This window comes from Alligator mississippiensis, chromosome 7, assembly GCF_030867095.1.
Source record: "Alligator mississippiensis isolate rAllMis1 chromosome 7, rAllMis1, whole genome shotgun sequence".
In the NCBI taxonomy this organism is placed as follows: Eukaryota; Metazoa; Chordata; order Crocodylia; family Alligatoridae; genus Alligator; species Alligator mississippiensis.
This window is the reverse complement of record NC_081830.1, coordinates 64,448,697-64,464,228: the sequence shown is the minus strand read 5'-3', so window position 1 is coordinate 64,464,228 and position 15,532 is coordinate 64,448,697. Positions and strand designations below refer to the sequence as shown.

At 41.5% G+C, this 15,532-nt stretch overlaps 1 protein-coding gene across 2 annotated transcripts in view; it reads left to right on the top strand.

Moving 5' to 3' along the window:
* GPR149 (G protein-coupled receptor 149) overlaps positions 1 to 14,339 on the top strand; it is a 34,622-nt gene extending 20,283 nt beyond the window's left edge. For both annotated transcript variants that reach the window (XM_019491852.2, XM_006263878.4), the window contains exon 4: positions 13,423 to 14,339. In XM_019491852.2, coding sequence (XP_019347397.1) covers positions 13,423 to 13,992 — 570 coding nt within the window. In that variant the 3' untranslated portion in view covers positions 13,993 to 14,339. The remainder of the gene's footprint in view (positions 1 to 13,422) is intronic.
* Positions 14,340 to 15,532: the final 1,193 nt, after the last annotated feature.

Sequence of the window (15,532 nt, the reverse complement as noted above, 5' to 3'; positions counted from 1 at the left end):
ACTCAGTGGCTGAATCTCCAAATCCAAATCGAATCACAGGACCCTTTAATCTCTCCATATTGAATCAGAACCCTCCGAATCCATTCAGAAAGATTTGGAGATTAGGACATAGACACAGCTTTAAATGTTTTTTCTACATACCTCTAGGTAGCAGGTGGCTTGTGAATGCTGCGATGCTGGGGCAGATGGAGTGTCCCACAGGAGCATGGGGGGGGGGGGGGGGGCTCCCCAGCATGCTCGGCAGCAGACCCAGAAGTGGACCAGAAGCACTTTTGGTCCACTTCCGGGTCCAACAGTGACCGTGTGGGGGGGCCCCTTATGCTCCTCTGGCTTAGTGACTGGTGCCTCCTGGGTCTGGGGGGGGGGCACCTGGGGTCCCCCTGTGGTTGATCGCTGAGCTGGGGAGGGGGGGGAGGGGCATGGCTCAGCATGCTTCCTAGCAGACCTGGAAGTAGACCGGAAGTACTTCTGGTCCACTTCTGGGTTTGCCACCAAGCATGTGGAGGCCCCTCCCCACACTCCTGTGGGATGCCCCATGCACCCCAGCATTGCAGCAATCATAAGCTGTGCCTGGTACCTAGAGGTATGTAGAAAAAACTGTTAAAGCTGTGTCTACATCCAAATCACTGATTCTCTGAGTCAGCATCGAATCTTCAGATTCAGATTCAGCCAAATTGAATCAGGGACAGTGATTTGAATCAACGAATCAAATCACTGTCCCTGATTCGGTCCGAATCAGAATCGAATAGGGCCTGCTTTGCACACCCTTACAGCTTACTTCTAGGTGTGGAGCATGCATGCAGAAGCAGGTGTACAAAGTGTTCCCAGCAATATCTTAACCAGAGCATGCTGTCCCAATGGGTATAAAAACCCTCACTGACCTACCATAAAACTGCAAAGTGAAATGAAAGAATGATGTAACTTCTTCAAAAGCCAAGGGGTGCATCTGTACATGCTTTTAATGCGAAGCAATAAACTCCAGTGCGGTAAGCACTATAGAACTGTAACATGTTCTACATGTTTATCGTACTGGAGTTTATTGCTTCTGGGTGCGCCATTTGAATGTACACCTGGAACCACAGCATGTTGAGCTGGGTCGGATCAGTCCCAGCTGACAGGGGGCCCCAGGAGTCAGCCTGCCAGCCTGGGGATGCTCCTGCCCACCTCAACGTGCTGTGAAGGGGCTGGCTGGGCATGACGGTGCTTCAGTGTGGGGCTAACTGGCAGGCAGCCCCTGCATTTAAGGACCCTCATGCCCCAGCCAGCCATGTCAGCATCTACATGTGTGCTGCTGTGGAGTAAATACAAGTACTATCCTGCTGTAGAGTTAATGAGTTTATTCCAGCCTAACTGCCCTGCATGTGTAGATGTGAGATGTTTACTTCCAGCTAATTAGCCAACTCCACAGTAAATGTCTTGTGTCAAGGCGCCCAAGTACTCTGTCTGTGATCTTTATTCCAAAACAATTAACTGCTGTTTGGACTTAGCCTCACAATAGGTTGTGCCTAGCAGAAACATAAGCAGAAGGCTTATACATTAGTTAAAGCCTCTTTCCCATTCTGCTCTCATCAGATTGCAGTACACATATCAAATAAACCTCACAGAATCTGGTTAATTTGATCTACTTAAACAGCAGAGGATTATGCCAAATGGATGAAAAGGACAAGGCCTATTTTTGTAGCTGCTATGCAACTAGGAGTAGTATTTTCCACAAACCCAGTGCCAATGGCTCATCTTCCACTCCAGGAGTACCACGTGGGCCAGGAGCCCCATGTTTCTGGGAAGGAGGTGAGAGAACGAGGTTGCTGAGGCAGACTCCCCACTACCACACACACCCAAGCCACCTTCCACATCCACTATCTAATGCTGTTGGCTCATTTCATCCATCCTGTATCCGACAAGAAAGTAGTCTTTTGCTGTTAGGGAAGATTACAGATAGCTCTAAAGATCAAGCAGAGGAGGTCATCTGTTCATGGGTCAAACCTTGATGATTCATGATTAGAGGCCATTATGGTTACATTATATAACACTTCTTTAAGAAAAATAAACTAATTGTGTACAAAAATATCTGTGTTAAAAGAAAGTTATTTAACTTGCAAAGTCAGGCCATCAAAAATTAGATAGCTTTGTGGTTCCCTATGCAACTTTAATTTTGACCTGCTGTACATAAACATTATGATACTGTTCTCAGTTCCATGATTGCACTTTTTCCAACAGAACCTGTGTTTGATTCAGTGTACAGAATGAAATACAGTAATGAACAAACAAAGACATGGCCTTTACTACATTTTAAATACTGAATTTTTTTACTTAAATGTTATCCTAATGTAGGCTGTTGCATGTGATTTTTATTTTGCTACAATTCCCCTAATTTCTGTGTGAAAATAAAGTCATTGCCTCCATTCACATGGTTAAAATTGATGTACTTATTTCAGTTCTGCACACAGCTGATTTATACACATTCTACCAGAAAGTATAAATGATTTATTATGAGTTACCATAAATGCCTGGAACTATATTATGAAAGCAGCTGCCCAAGGTAAGTGAGAAGTGATCAATAGGTTTTTAATTGCTCATCTAAAAACAACATGAATATAGATGAAAATGGACACCCTTGTGTTCCCAGTTATTTTCCACAATTATAAAGCAGGTGTCCAGAGTGAAAGGGAATGTCAGGTGAAAACCAAACATGACACCAAATCCTGCTAGGTAACTCTGTTTTTATTCAATGGATATGCATCACATAAGATCAGCTCTTCAGCTAGCAGAATGCCTATTTAAATGTAATATATTTGAGATATAGAAATCTTTGGCCATATAACTGAATTGATTATTTATAATACTAGTGGTTTATAATAATGTTAACATAAGAGTAATAGTACAGCATGTATAAAGGTCAACAGCCATTATAATATAAAGAAATTAAGATCCATGCTCTTAAAAAAATGTAGAGAAGGAAAAACCATGTGGTCATCTGAATGATATTGAGATGGCAGTCATTTTATCTTGTTTAGTCAAGGAAATGAAAAAAAAAAGGAGTTTTATAGAATTCTTTCTTCTTTTCCTTCCTTTAAATCTCCACTTACGTAAGCAATGCCTAAATATAAGGCAGAATTAACAACTCAATCTATTATTGTGAAATTTTAAAATAAAGTGTAGACATGCAGAATGAATCCTGTAGATACCAAAGTGAGTTAAATGAATTGTAAGAGTCTAAAAACACCTGAGTCACCAGGGCCTTAAGGTTTTAAGTGCAAAGGTGCCTTGAATCTGACCTAACTCCTGCACAACTGTTCAGCAGCTACGTTTGTCAAGCTTTCGCATGGCTGCTGGTTTACAGGCTATGACAGGGGTGTTTTTATGCTTGACTGATCTCTGGCTTCTAAAGTGGACACTGGCTGATGGGGCCGGTTACAGCAAGCCAAAGGGTGATCTTTTCTTACAGTAGGTACCAGACTGGGACTGAGTGGCACCAGGTTAGAGGACACACTAAACTTCAGAAGGCACTCTGAACTCACAACTGCCTCCCTCTTATCTGCTTTCCCCCGCTTCCCTCCCTCCCCCCAATGTTGCATAGGACTGGCTGCTGAGCTGAGCTCTTATACTTCCCTTCCAGACAACACAGTACAAAAGCCAAGGTAGAAAAACATACATTTTTCCCTTTTCATTTTGGATGGTGTTTCTTGTTCTTTTTAATTAATGTACTCCAAATATAGATCAGACATATTGGTTAGGGCAAGAGCAATCATTGGTTTCCAAGTCCCTTGGGGTGACCTCATCTATTTCTGTCACTACCACAGCAACTCTAAATTTACTGCAGTCAGCTTCTCAAAGGGCAGATTTATGCAGTAATTAATTTTACTGTTGTTAATTTTTTATTTTTAGGAGATTGGAAGACTAAAGTCTTTATATTAAAGTAAACAGAAAATACATTGTCTGTGAAAAGTCAGCATGAACGCCTCATTGGAGATATTCTAAAAATAAAAACTGTTTAGCCCTAGTCTACATTCCTCAGAAGAGATTAGGAGGTGCAGACCCAATATAGACTTACCCATTTTTTATATTATTTCTGTCTGGTGGGACAATGCTGTCCAATGGAATGGGTACAAGACTAGGACTCAAGAAAACTGTTTCTATTTCCAGCGCGACCAGTGATGTGTTGGGTGATTAGCCAAATCACTTCCTTTTTCTGGGTTTGTTTCCTTATCTGTAAAATGGGGTTAATGAGATTGACTTCCAACTTCCCTTGAAAAGTATATGGAAATCTCTGCAGGAAAAGCATTATGTAGATATTATTATTATGGAGTAGACTTTGGGTTTTAACACTAAATTGATTAAGGCCAGAATCTCAGCCCTTCACTTTGTTTGTTTCACTAATTTTCTGTTGCAAACACAGCTTTACCTTTGACAGACTAGGTTGGTTTACATCTCAGGAGTGGTAAATTTATAATGGGAGAAAGTTCTGGAGCTCTCTATCTGCAAGGTAGAGGCTAAATGGCAGGAGTAGGAAACAAATGGATCTTAGTAGGTTTCCGGAGTTATAAACAGGACCAAGACAACAGAGCTGGTGGAAAGCTGAAAGACAGAGCTGAGTGGCTAGGCCACGGATGAGATAGACGTCTTAAACAGTTAATGCTTTTAATGGATTTTAAATTTGTTTGGAACATATCTAGTTGGCCATTCCTTAAAAAGAAGTGAAGGAACCCTAAACGAGTGTTTTGGTTTTTTTTTCCTTTAAAGCCTGGCTGTATTTTTTGTTTTGTTGGGAGGGAGGGAGTGAAAGAAAGTTATAGGATTGTGTTTTGAATACCTTGTGACATTTTCTAGTGTCCCAAAGTCGCTTACTGTTGGTTATATGTGAATATTCTATGTTGTTTTAACTGGAGCCTGCAAGCTAATTCCAGACTCTATTCTGCTTCATGGGACTTTGTAGAGGGAGAGGAAGTGATTGTAGAAAATAAACCCCAGTGGCTTTCTAGACCTGAAAGTGGGATATCAATGAACAAAGTGAGTCACAAGAAATGTTGTGTGCACAGCCTGTGTAGAGGAGACTATTGTAACTTTAGCTAAAATCAGTAGAGTTACTGCTCATTTATATCTTTGTAACATATTTTATTTGACTTCCAAGTAGAATAAGACTGAGGCACTTCTACAGAGTCTTTTTCTAGGATCATCTAAATTTGATGACAGAATTTCTAGCAGGGCTATATATTCACACCCAAGCTAATGAATAAGCACTACTTTGGTACAGCAGATTCCCACATACTAGGATTTAACTTCACAGTTCAAGTGCTCCTACCTTCTTCTGCAAATACCAGAAACAATGAATTGACAAACTGATATGATTTCTGATCTCCCACTTGCACTGTATAGCACTGCCCTTTTTCCAGACATATTTAAAATTGAGCGAGCAAGTATTTACCTCGTAGGCTGCTCTTTTAACTTCCTGTTATCTGTGGACTTGCAAGGATCCTTTGAATGAAAATGGTACTGTAGACCAGGGGTGTCAAATGGAGGTGGGTCATCTGGCCTATGGAGCTTCTTTTCATGGCTGCCAGAGTTGAATCAGAGATGAATTATCTGGACCATGGGACTTTGCGGAGACAGGTCATCCAGTGCATGGAGTTTCTCACTACAGCCACCAGAACCACTATGCTGGCACAGCTAGAACCCATGTGGTTAATGCTACCACCACCAAGCCCCCTTTTTACTACCACTGGATTTATGGTTTTCAGTCACCACTGCCCATGAAAATCAGCAGCAGGGGAGTAGTAAGTGATTGTGGTGTTAGCTCCCTAGGCACTGGCCATGCCAACAGTAATTCCAGCTTCTGACAGCAAAATATAGCCCAACACCTTTTCCCTACCACAGAATTTGTGATTTTTGATCACCACTGGCCATGAAAATCAGCAGCAGTCAGCAGTGGGAAAGGAAGGGGAGTATTTAGTGATTGTGACAGGGTGTATAGCCCACCAGTATGACACTCCTACTCTGGCCTATAAATAAGTACACAAAGAGATGCTATGGAATTTCATCCTTAATTCCAAATACCATTGCTTTTATATTTGTATACCTTCTATCATCTTACATGAAGTTTCTACCTTCATGATTCTGGAGAAAAGCTTGATAATGTCAACCTAAAGGTTTAAAAGCCAGAACAGAAATAAAAAGAATACATTTTTTCAGATTTTTAAGGAGAATTCAGAACTTTTAAGGGGCATAACTTGTGATGTTTTAATTGCTGGTGCTCGTAATATTGCTGCGGTCATTTTTGTCTTTGTAATCAAACTGAGGCAGAAGTTACATGAACCATCTGTCAAGTACTGTGTTTTGTTACAGAACATTTTCTACTCTCAGAAAAAGTCAGATGCTAACAGGTATTTCACTAAAGAGCAGACTCTGCTTTGTTCTCAGGAGATAAATTCTTAATCAGTGAAGACATTCAGAAAATGAAGCTGCTTCATATTTTCCTGTGTCACCACGTAGTCCCACTTAACAAAATAAAATCTCTAAAGCTTCCCATTGAGTTAAGCATGGTCTTATCCTTTCTTGAATTGATCAGGGGGCTGGACTAGATGACCATGTAAGTTCCCTTTCAGCCCTACTTTCCTGTGATCCTATGGATTCTGAAGGGGATTGCTTAGCAGTTAAGTGACTGAGGTTTCACATTGTTTGGTATTGTTGAAAAGATTCCTTGAAGCATGGGTGTGACAATGGGGAAGACTACAGGCCACAGTTAGTGCCAGGGAGGAACAGAGCATTTGATAGAGGACTGTCAGATGTCCAGAGGCTGTGACAGCAGGTTACCAAAAGCCCAAGGAGTGAGATAGCTGGGCTCTGACTCTCACCCTCCTAAGAGACTGAACCGATGAATGAGGCAGCACAGCAAACTTGAATAAATTGAGGAGCGAGCTAGCCCAGTGAAGTGATCCATAGAGCAAAATACTTCCAGAAGTCCTTCTGGTGAATTAAGGCAACCTCTCAAATTAATAATCCGTTCCAAAAAAGATGTGGGAGGTGAGACAGTGAGCCAGCATCCCAGGGTGTCAGAGAGGGAGGCAAGGTTAGTAAACCCGTAAGAGTACTGTGGCCACTTCCTCAGGTGTGATGGTCACATACATTGATGCATTGGGTGAGAAGTGGCTCAAACCCTAAGGTGCCAGTGTGGTGATGGAATGGTTGATGCATCTTCTGGGAAGCCCCACACAAAGCGTGCGCTGGCCTCACTCTGAGGCTCACTCTGCACATGATGCACAGGGCCAGCAAGAGGCACACACTGCATGGGGTGCCCCGTCAGACCAGCCCTGTGCACTGGATCCTGGGCTGGTCCAGATTGGCTCTCACACTGTCCAAGACCTGGGATGGATCATAGGGCTTTATGGGCCAGAGCTGGCCTATGGGCCATATCTTTGACAGCTCTCCTTTAGATAGTAAAACTGACATAATGGGTATCTTTACAAGAACAAAATAAGTGAAAGCCCACCACCATGCAGCCAAAAAAGAATAACAAGGCACACATTATTGTTAATGCTTTGTAGAAAAACTATACCATGTGTTTTTTTTAAGATAATTGAGCTGAACAGAAAATATACAGGTATTCTCCCATTTACTCTAGTAGCCATTTAGACTAACTCTACTGACTCTTATGGGTTTATCCTGATTTAACCGGATGCAAATGAGACCTGAATCTGTCCTTCTCTTTCTTTCAGAAGAAATAAAGCTGTTCTAAGCCCATTCATTTTAGAGTAAATCTAATACATGTGTTCCATTTCTTAACTCAGCTTCCTTAACTACTTATGCATGAGATTTGCCAAACAAGCAAACCAGCCAAGATAAATGATGGGAATCCAGGAGAGTCTTTAACCTCTAGCTCATATTGTTCAGAACATCAGTTAGTAACGATACTACATGATTGAGGTGCCAGACCTTCTTTGCACTGCTGGGAGGGCTGCTGTCCTGGAGCTGGTTCAGGTGTTTTATCCTTTCAGGTACTTGATTCAGAAGCATTTAAAGAAGGTTGGTTGCACAGAGGGCCTTTCATCATCTCTGACTGCAACCCTGTGGACTTTGGAGTTCTCCTTCATGGCATTGTCACTTTTAAGCATCACTGTAAGGTACTCAACTCACAGATGCCACCTGTAAGCTTCCCTGGTGTAGAACACAGCTGCACTGCATCATTGTGGTCAGCCAGCATGAACATTTAAGAGTAGTGACTTAAATCTACGCTCCCTTTACCTCCTTGTGCTATTCCACGAGTTCGATTTATTTAAAAACTTAGAATAGTCTGTGATTTAGTTAGCAAACATCAAAATATTATATAGGGCTTGTTAGCTATACTTAGTATTTGATTTCATTTTGGGTTTTTTTATGTTGTAGTATTTTACATTGGTGGCCAGTGAGTTTGTTAATTAATATTTGTTTAATGAGATGCGTAGGTAGTAGATTTTTTTGTTATGTCAGTAGCAATTTATGAGAAACTATTTGTTTAGGCTTTAAATTTTTTCATTGACCATGGCAAAACAGTCCCATTCAGATTATTTAGTGCCCCTAAAACATCACTATATTACAATATATCGGTTATCACTTTGTCTTGTTACCTGACTGCATGAACTTGCTAGTAAATAGGCCCATATCACTGAAGAGGCACATAGATAAGGTATATTATTTCAGTTTTTCCTACTGGAGAAATTATACTGCCCACCAAATGTAGAAAAAAAGTATAAACCTGGTGTGTACATCTTGCTGCTAAAACGGAGGTTGTTTTCTTAATTAAAAAAAAAAGTCAGACTACCTAGAAAAAGCAGTGAGATGTATGGTACAAGTAATTACTCAGAGATATCTTCCAGCTTCTAGATACTACAGGTTTGTAAAATTGGATATCTCAAGGTAGAATCTAGCCTTGCATTCAATAGGTGCTCAAATAATTAGTCCTTATTCAACTTTTGTTTTCCTGCACTTCAGATGTCTTTCTATATAACCTGCACTATGAACCAGAGGAACTATTGCAGAGATGCAGACAGTATAACTGACTCTTATAATGGAAATTTCCAGTATACCAATTTAGAGCCTGCACAACACAAAGCATCTAGATCTGGGGTTGAAAATTAAGCCTCACATTTTTTATCAGTTACTTAGAAACAAATTTGTGAACAACTTCATTGTTTCTTCCACAACCTCTATTGTAGTTCAGGACATTCTCTCTCTTTGTTCAATGAGAATTCAGTTTTACACAACAGATAAATATTACCTTTCATGCACCTAGCTACAGAACCAAGGGCCAGACCCCTAACCTTGAGGTCTTGACCCCATTTGGGGTCACAACAATAAAAAATGGGGTCACAAGGACACTCGGCAGTGTCGACCAATTATGATGAAAATAACATTAAAAAGAGGGAAACAACAGGTTCCCTTTGCAGGCTGGCAGAGTTCCAGGGCTGCAGGGAGAGGCTGCTGCATACCCTACTGGGAAGGAAGGCCTGGGGGGGCATGTGTCCTTCAGATTTGTGTGCAGGAAGCACAATTGCACACCGGTGCTGCTGCTGCTGCTGCCGGACAGGCAGGGAGCACCTCGCCATGGCAACACAGTCAGCATAGGGCTCCTGGCAGCAGCACTGAGCCTCCCCACCTCTCTTTCCCCTCCTATGCTGGGTCCCACCTGCTAGGCCGCAAAGGCCCCCAAAGGGGAGGCAGCATGATGGGGAACCTCGAGCCTCCCACAACCAGCGCTGCCCGCCCTCCTCTCCCACACCCCACACAGGCTCCACTCCAGATGTGCTGCCCAGGGATTGATCTTGTCTGCATCATTCTGGTGTTGCAAAAAATTTCCAATGTTTAAATGGGGTCATGCTGAGAAAAAGGTTGGGGATTAATGATCCAAAGCAAGATATAAATGTATTTTAGGTGCCTAAGTCCAAAACTGTAATTTCAAAAAGCTTCCAGTCATTTGCTGCCTATCCCTGGAAGCACCTACATTTGCTGAGAACTCTCCTCCCTTTCCTCCTCACCCCCTGCCATTTGACTTTAATGTTCCCCAGGCTCCTGCATATGTGCAGTTCTGCTTCTGAAGAAGTCTGGAACATGTCCAGCTTCATATATATCTGTCAAGTTTTCCCACCTAGGTTCCCTAAGGAACTCAACCTGATTGTTGTTCTCAAACCCAAACCAACAGGTTCAGGTTTAACTGTCCAAAATACAGTCTTGGCTCCTGTCTTTTATAACATGACCCAAAGAGAAAGTGATGTCAGTATGTCATTAATACTATATTAGTCAAAATAATTGGCTGGGAAAAGGGAGACCTGGTTTAATTCTCTTATCTTGATGTTCACACTTGTAGTGCCCAGGAGAGTGACCAGGCAATCAGAGCATAGACTATTCTGGGTGAGGTCCTGCAACCTTTACCCCTTTTATAGAAACTGTACCATTGTGCAGCAAAGAACTCAATATTAATTGGGCTAGAGAGAGACAACACAAGCAGGAAGAGCGGTTAGGACAGTCACCTAGGAAGTGGGAGTCTTGGTTCCCAGTTCATGTATTTTATCCAATGACTGTTTAATCCAAAATTTACAAAGAGTCTTTGAGCAGAGACGGGAACCCACATGGCTGACCAGCCTACTAACTGATAGCCTAGTGGCTAGGGGGCAGTAAGAAGTCAGAGGACCTAGGTTTGAACCTCTTTGAGCTGTAAAGGGAATTTAACACAAGTTTCCTACTTCCATGGAAAGATCTCCAACTACTGGGGGGTGTGCTGTAGTCACTAAACTATGTCACAGAGTAGGTGGAGAGTGACATTACTGCCACTTCCTTCTCTGCTCAAGATATTTTTGGTTAAAACTGAACCCTTTTTTTGAATAACAAGTTGTGACTATCTTCAAGTGCAGACTTACTGTGGAGTGCAAGTGGACAATGTTGCATAATGCCAAGGGAAGGGTGGGCTATCAGGCATCCTTCTGTTGACAGTGTTTTCTCGTTGTGGCTAGCTCTACGAGAGCGCTCCATTCAACGTGCTGGCAGTTTTGGCTCCTGTTCTGCAGTGTGGTCTGCATACGGAGCCCAGGTGCCCACCACGAGGTTCTAAATTCCACTCCCAGAGGGCAGGGTGCTGGAAAGTTGAAGTTATATTAATTATCATTGGATCTAGTCTGAACTAGATCCAAAGAAAAATGAAACCACAGAAAAATAAGCTGTTTGTGACATTGAGTGTACATTGATGGTATGCTTTTGATATCCATTTTCCTCTGACAAATCTATTAAGACTTATGACTTTTATTCCTTTCTTAGCAAGGCAAGCCCCAACAGCTAATATTTTTCAGACTAGGTGCTTTGTCCAAGCACCAGAATAGGCCTGAGTCTAATAACCATCTCTTGTACAATGGGACCCAATTTTCTTTTTGTGAGATAGTCTCTTTGTATCTGTGGTGAGGTCTTGCAGCACTTAGTTAATGGCATGGCAGTCCTGTAAAATTCGGGGCTCAATCTTCAAGGTTTCATCACAAGATCTTTTCTTAATAGTAAGTAACTGACCTTCCTAATCCTCAAAAGATTTTGCCAGTTGTTTTCAGTAGGAAAGATGGTATTGTTATTAGTTCTTTCCTTGGGTTTTTGCATGAAAGGAGGCACCCTTTCAGTTCCTGAGTAATGCCAGAGTGCATCCCTGCCTTGTTATTTGAGCTAAAATTTGTCTTAACTCTCTTCCCTCCCCACCCTTTTTTTCAAATCATGAACCTTGTGGGAGAGACATGTTCCCATTTTATGATTAACACACAAAGGGGATTTGGGATCATCCATAAATGTAGCAGGTAAGTAGCAAAGGTAAAGGCCAGTGGTTTTTGTAATCAAGGAACAAGGTACTATTCTGAGCTCTCTGCTGTGTAGGGTTTATCCAGTGTTCATGCCTGTCAGCTAAAATGTCAGTTTGTCACAACACTGTCACAAATTAGAAGGCAAATTCTGCTGTTCTCTGACCAGTTGTTTCCTTCCCTTATTTTAGCCCTCCCTTAGCTAGAGGGTGAGGAGTACTGTGCCTAGTCTCCTGTCATAATCTGAAAAATTGGCTGTCTGTCTTCTTTCTCTCATTTTCTCACTGCTCTTATATTTTCCCTCATCCTTTTTTCTTTTCTCTTTGTTTCAAGCTCCATTTTGCTTGAGTCTTCTTTTCCTTCCCATATCCTCTTCCTCAGACATGCCAGAAAAGTGCAGGCTACTGCACTGGAAGGGTGAACAGAGTTCTGAAATGTGGGTTGGTGGGCTGCTTACTGAGCCCTCAGCCCTGTACATAGCACCATCTCTGATGTTACAGCCACGGGGAAAATATGAAGGGAAGCAGGGTCACTTATGAATTGTTGCAGGAGTTGTTAGCTGTAGAGGTGATGGTAGCACACTCAGGATGCAATGCACATTGCTTCTCACTAGCACACTGCTGACCAGCTAGATTGCTTCTGGTACTCATAGGGCACATCTACACATTGCCATACGGTGCCGTTGCTATGGCGCCATGTTTTAGCACTTCTGTTTGGAAGTATTAAAGCACGGCACAGTATGGGTGGTGACTGCACGGTGTGCATGGCACAAGGGTAGATTTCTCCGCTATGTCACTATAGCAGCATGCTATACATGGAGAGCATGCTGCTATGGCAACTTAGCTGGTGATTGCGTGTAGATATATGTGATCACTATGTTGCCATAGCGTGCTGTATGGCAATGCAGCACATCATTACATTGCCATAGAGTGACCTGTACATGCACCCATGTTAACTTGTTTAAGGCTAATTTAGGTAGCTCTACAGCAGGGGTAGGCAACCCTCATCACATGTGCCAGGGTGTGGCATGCAGAGACATTTTGCGTGGCATGCACGCCTTGGAGTAGACAGCGGGGAAGTGGCTATGCTGCCATAACGAGGATCAGGCCCCGCACAGCTCTCTTGCCCCCTGCCCCCAGCATGCCAACATCTTACAAGTCAAGGTTGTGACCATTTTTTGGCATTCTGCCCAAAAACATTGCTGACCCCTGCTCTACAGGATGATTCTGTCTGCAGTGCAGGCCTATCCCTTCTGTCTTTGGAGGTGAGGATTTGGGTTCTATGGCATTTTCAAATCATCATGGTCTGCAAATCCTTTTCAAATGTTATAAAATGTCTTTGTTATCCTGCATATAACTGAATTATAATCACTCTAATGAGTGAGATCTTGCTTTTTGTATTAAAATGTGTCATAGAGACTTGCTATCTCTAAAACACCTATTTTAATGATTTTTTTCCTTTAAAAAAAAAAAATCATATTGATTTAAATGCCAGGCTTCTAAAGTGATCCTATGGAGAGCGTACTGTAATGAAGGCAATCTAAAAAGCTATTCTTAATTTGCTTATTTATAATAGATTCAGGCTTCACAAAAGAACAGTAAATAATGGTAATTTTATTTCTTTCCAGCGTTCAGGTGGGTCCTTAGCTATTCCTTTATGTGCATTTCAAGGAACTGTATCTCTTCAGGCCCCCACAGGAAAAACTCTCTCTTTATCTACATACGAGGTAAGCACTGAAGGGCAAAAAATAACACCCACATCAAAGAAAATTGAAGTGTATCGATCAAAGAGCGTTGGTCATGAGCCAAACCCTGAGGATTCTCCTACTACATTTGCTGACACAAGTGTCAAAATTCATTTAGAGGTTCTTGAAATTTGTGACAATGAAGAAGCCATGGATACTGTGTCTATCATCAGTAACATCAGCCAGTCCTCTGCTCAAGTTAGGTCTCCATCCTTGCGCTATTCACGGAAAGAAAATAGGTTTGTTTCTTGTGATTTAGGGGAAACAGCCTCCTACTCACTCTTTATACCTTCAAACAATCCTGACAGTGATATTAACATATCAATTCCAGACACTGTTGAGGCTCACAGGCAAAACAGTAAAAAGCAGCATATGGAGAGAGATGGTTATCAGGAAGAAATACAAATGTTAAATAAAGCATATAGAAAAAGGGAAGAAGATGGCAACAACTAGGAGGCATTAATCTGGCAAAACTGATGCTGCTTCTCTGAATCAGCTTATTCTGTCAAACACAACAATAACTGTTTTCTTTCCTGTAACATGTAACTTAATTTTGTTTGCTCATATCATCAGTAAATGTTTTAATGATGTATAGATGGAAAAACAGTAAATATTTAAGTGCTTTTATAGCATTTACTAGAGAATTTCAACACTGATAACAGGTTATTTTTTTAAGTTACTGTAATTTTTAAGACCTTTTCTATATAGATGTGTAGAAAGCACTTTGTTTACTTGTTGGCACTAGGCAACCTATGTATGGAACCCTACAACAATGAAATGATTAAATCATTCCCATCTAAGTAACAAGTCTTTACATTTTTTGTCCTTTGGTTGCAATTCTGCTATGCCATACCTGAAATATTTACTAGAAAAATGTAGCAAAAACCAGAGGCCAATCCATGTATTTGGCTACATACAGGATTTTAAAAAGTCTGAGGGCACTTTTGCACATGCTCTGGGGCTGGTGGGGAGGGAGAAGGGCATGGTACTTTAATTAGAAGGGCTCTAAGAACCGCTGTAATTAAAGTACTGCTGCATCTCATGAATTGGTGTACCTGTGCTTAAAAATGGTGGCGGGGGTGCTTGAACTAAAGCTTGTTAGATGAGCTTTAAATAAAGCACCCCTGCTGCCATCTGGAAGCACTGGGATGCTGATGCAAGAAACACAGGATGCTCAATTAATCGCTGGAATTCCAGCATGTCAGAGGAGCCTCCACGCTCATGTATAGGTGTCCTAAGTGCTTTAAGTTTTCACTTCTTTGTACACAAATCATACATTGTGCCTAAGTAACTGACAGTCATACCAATCTGGGTAGCTGAAATATAAGCATACACATTCTGTAAGTAGATAACATGCATTTCACCAAAGTTTCAGTGGTTTAATATGGCTTTTTACAAGTGTGACAATTATTTGGTTTATTTATTTATCCCAGAGAATCTAAGGACCCCCCATCCTAGTCCCTCACGAACAAAGAAATGTTCCAACCTTATGCAATGTAACTTGATCCGTACAATGGTCACAATGGAAATTTTGAAAAGATCCAAAACACCAATTCTAATTTACTTAAAATGCAATTGTCTGTATCTTCAAAGGTTATCAAGGCCAGACTCAGCCTTATACAAGTACTAGTATAGGAACTGAAGGTATTTTACACTTCTCCTTAGTAGAGGCCATTGAAGACTCATAAGGTCCATGACACAACCTTGAGTCACAGCTGCAGTAGTTCTGAATATTGTTTATAATCTTTTATCTGTGGAGCTCTTCTTCCAAGCATTTGTCAGTCAGACATTTGAGTTAAATAGGGGTAAAGATCTAATACTTAAAAATGTTTTAAACAGTTTGAATAAAAATCCAATTCCCTTTCAATTAGTCAGGTTTCATTTCCATGCTATATATAGGATGGCTTACACTCTTCTATATCTGTAGTCATCTACAGTTTTCCAAAGAGAAATCAAGAGAAGGCCTGATTTTCTGATCAAACATAGGAGGAGA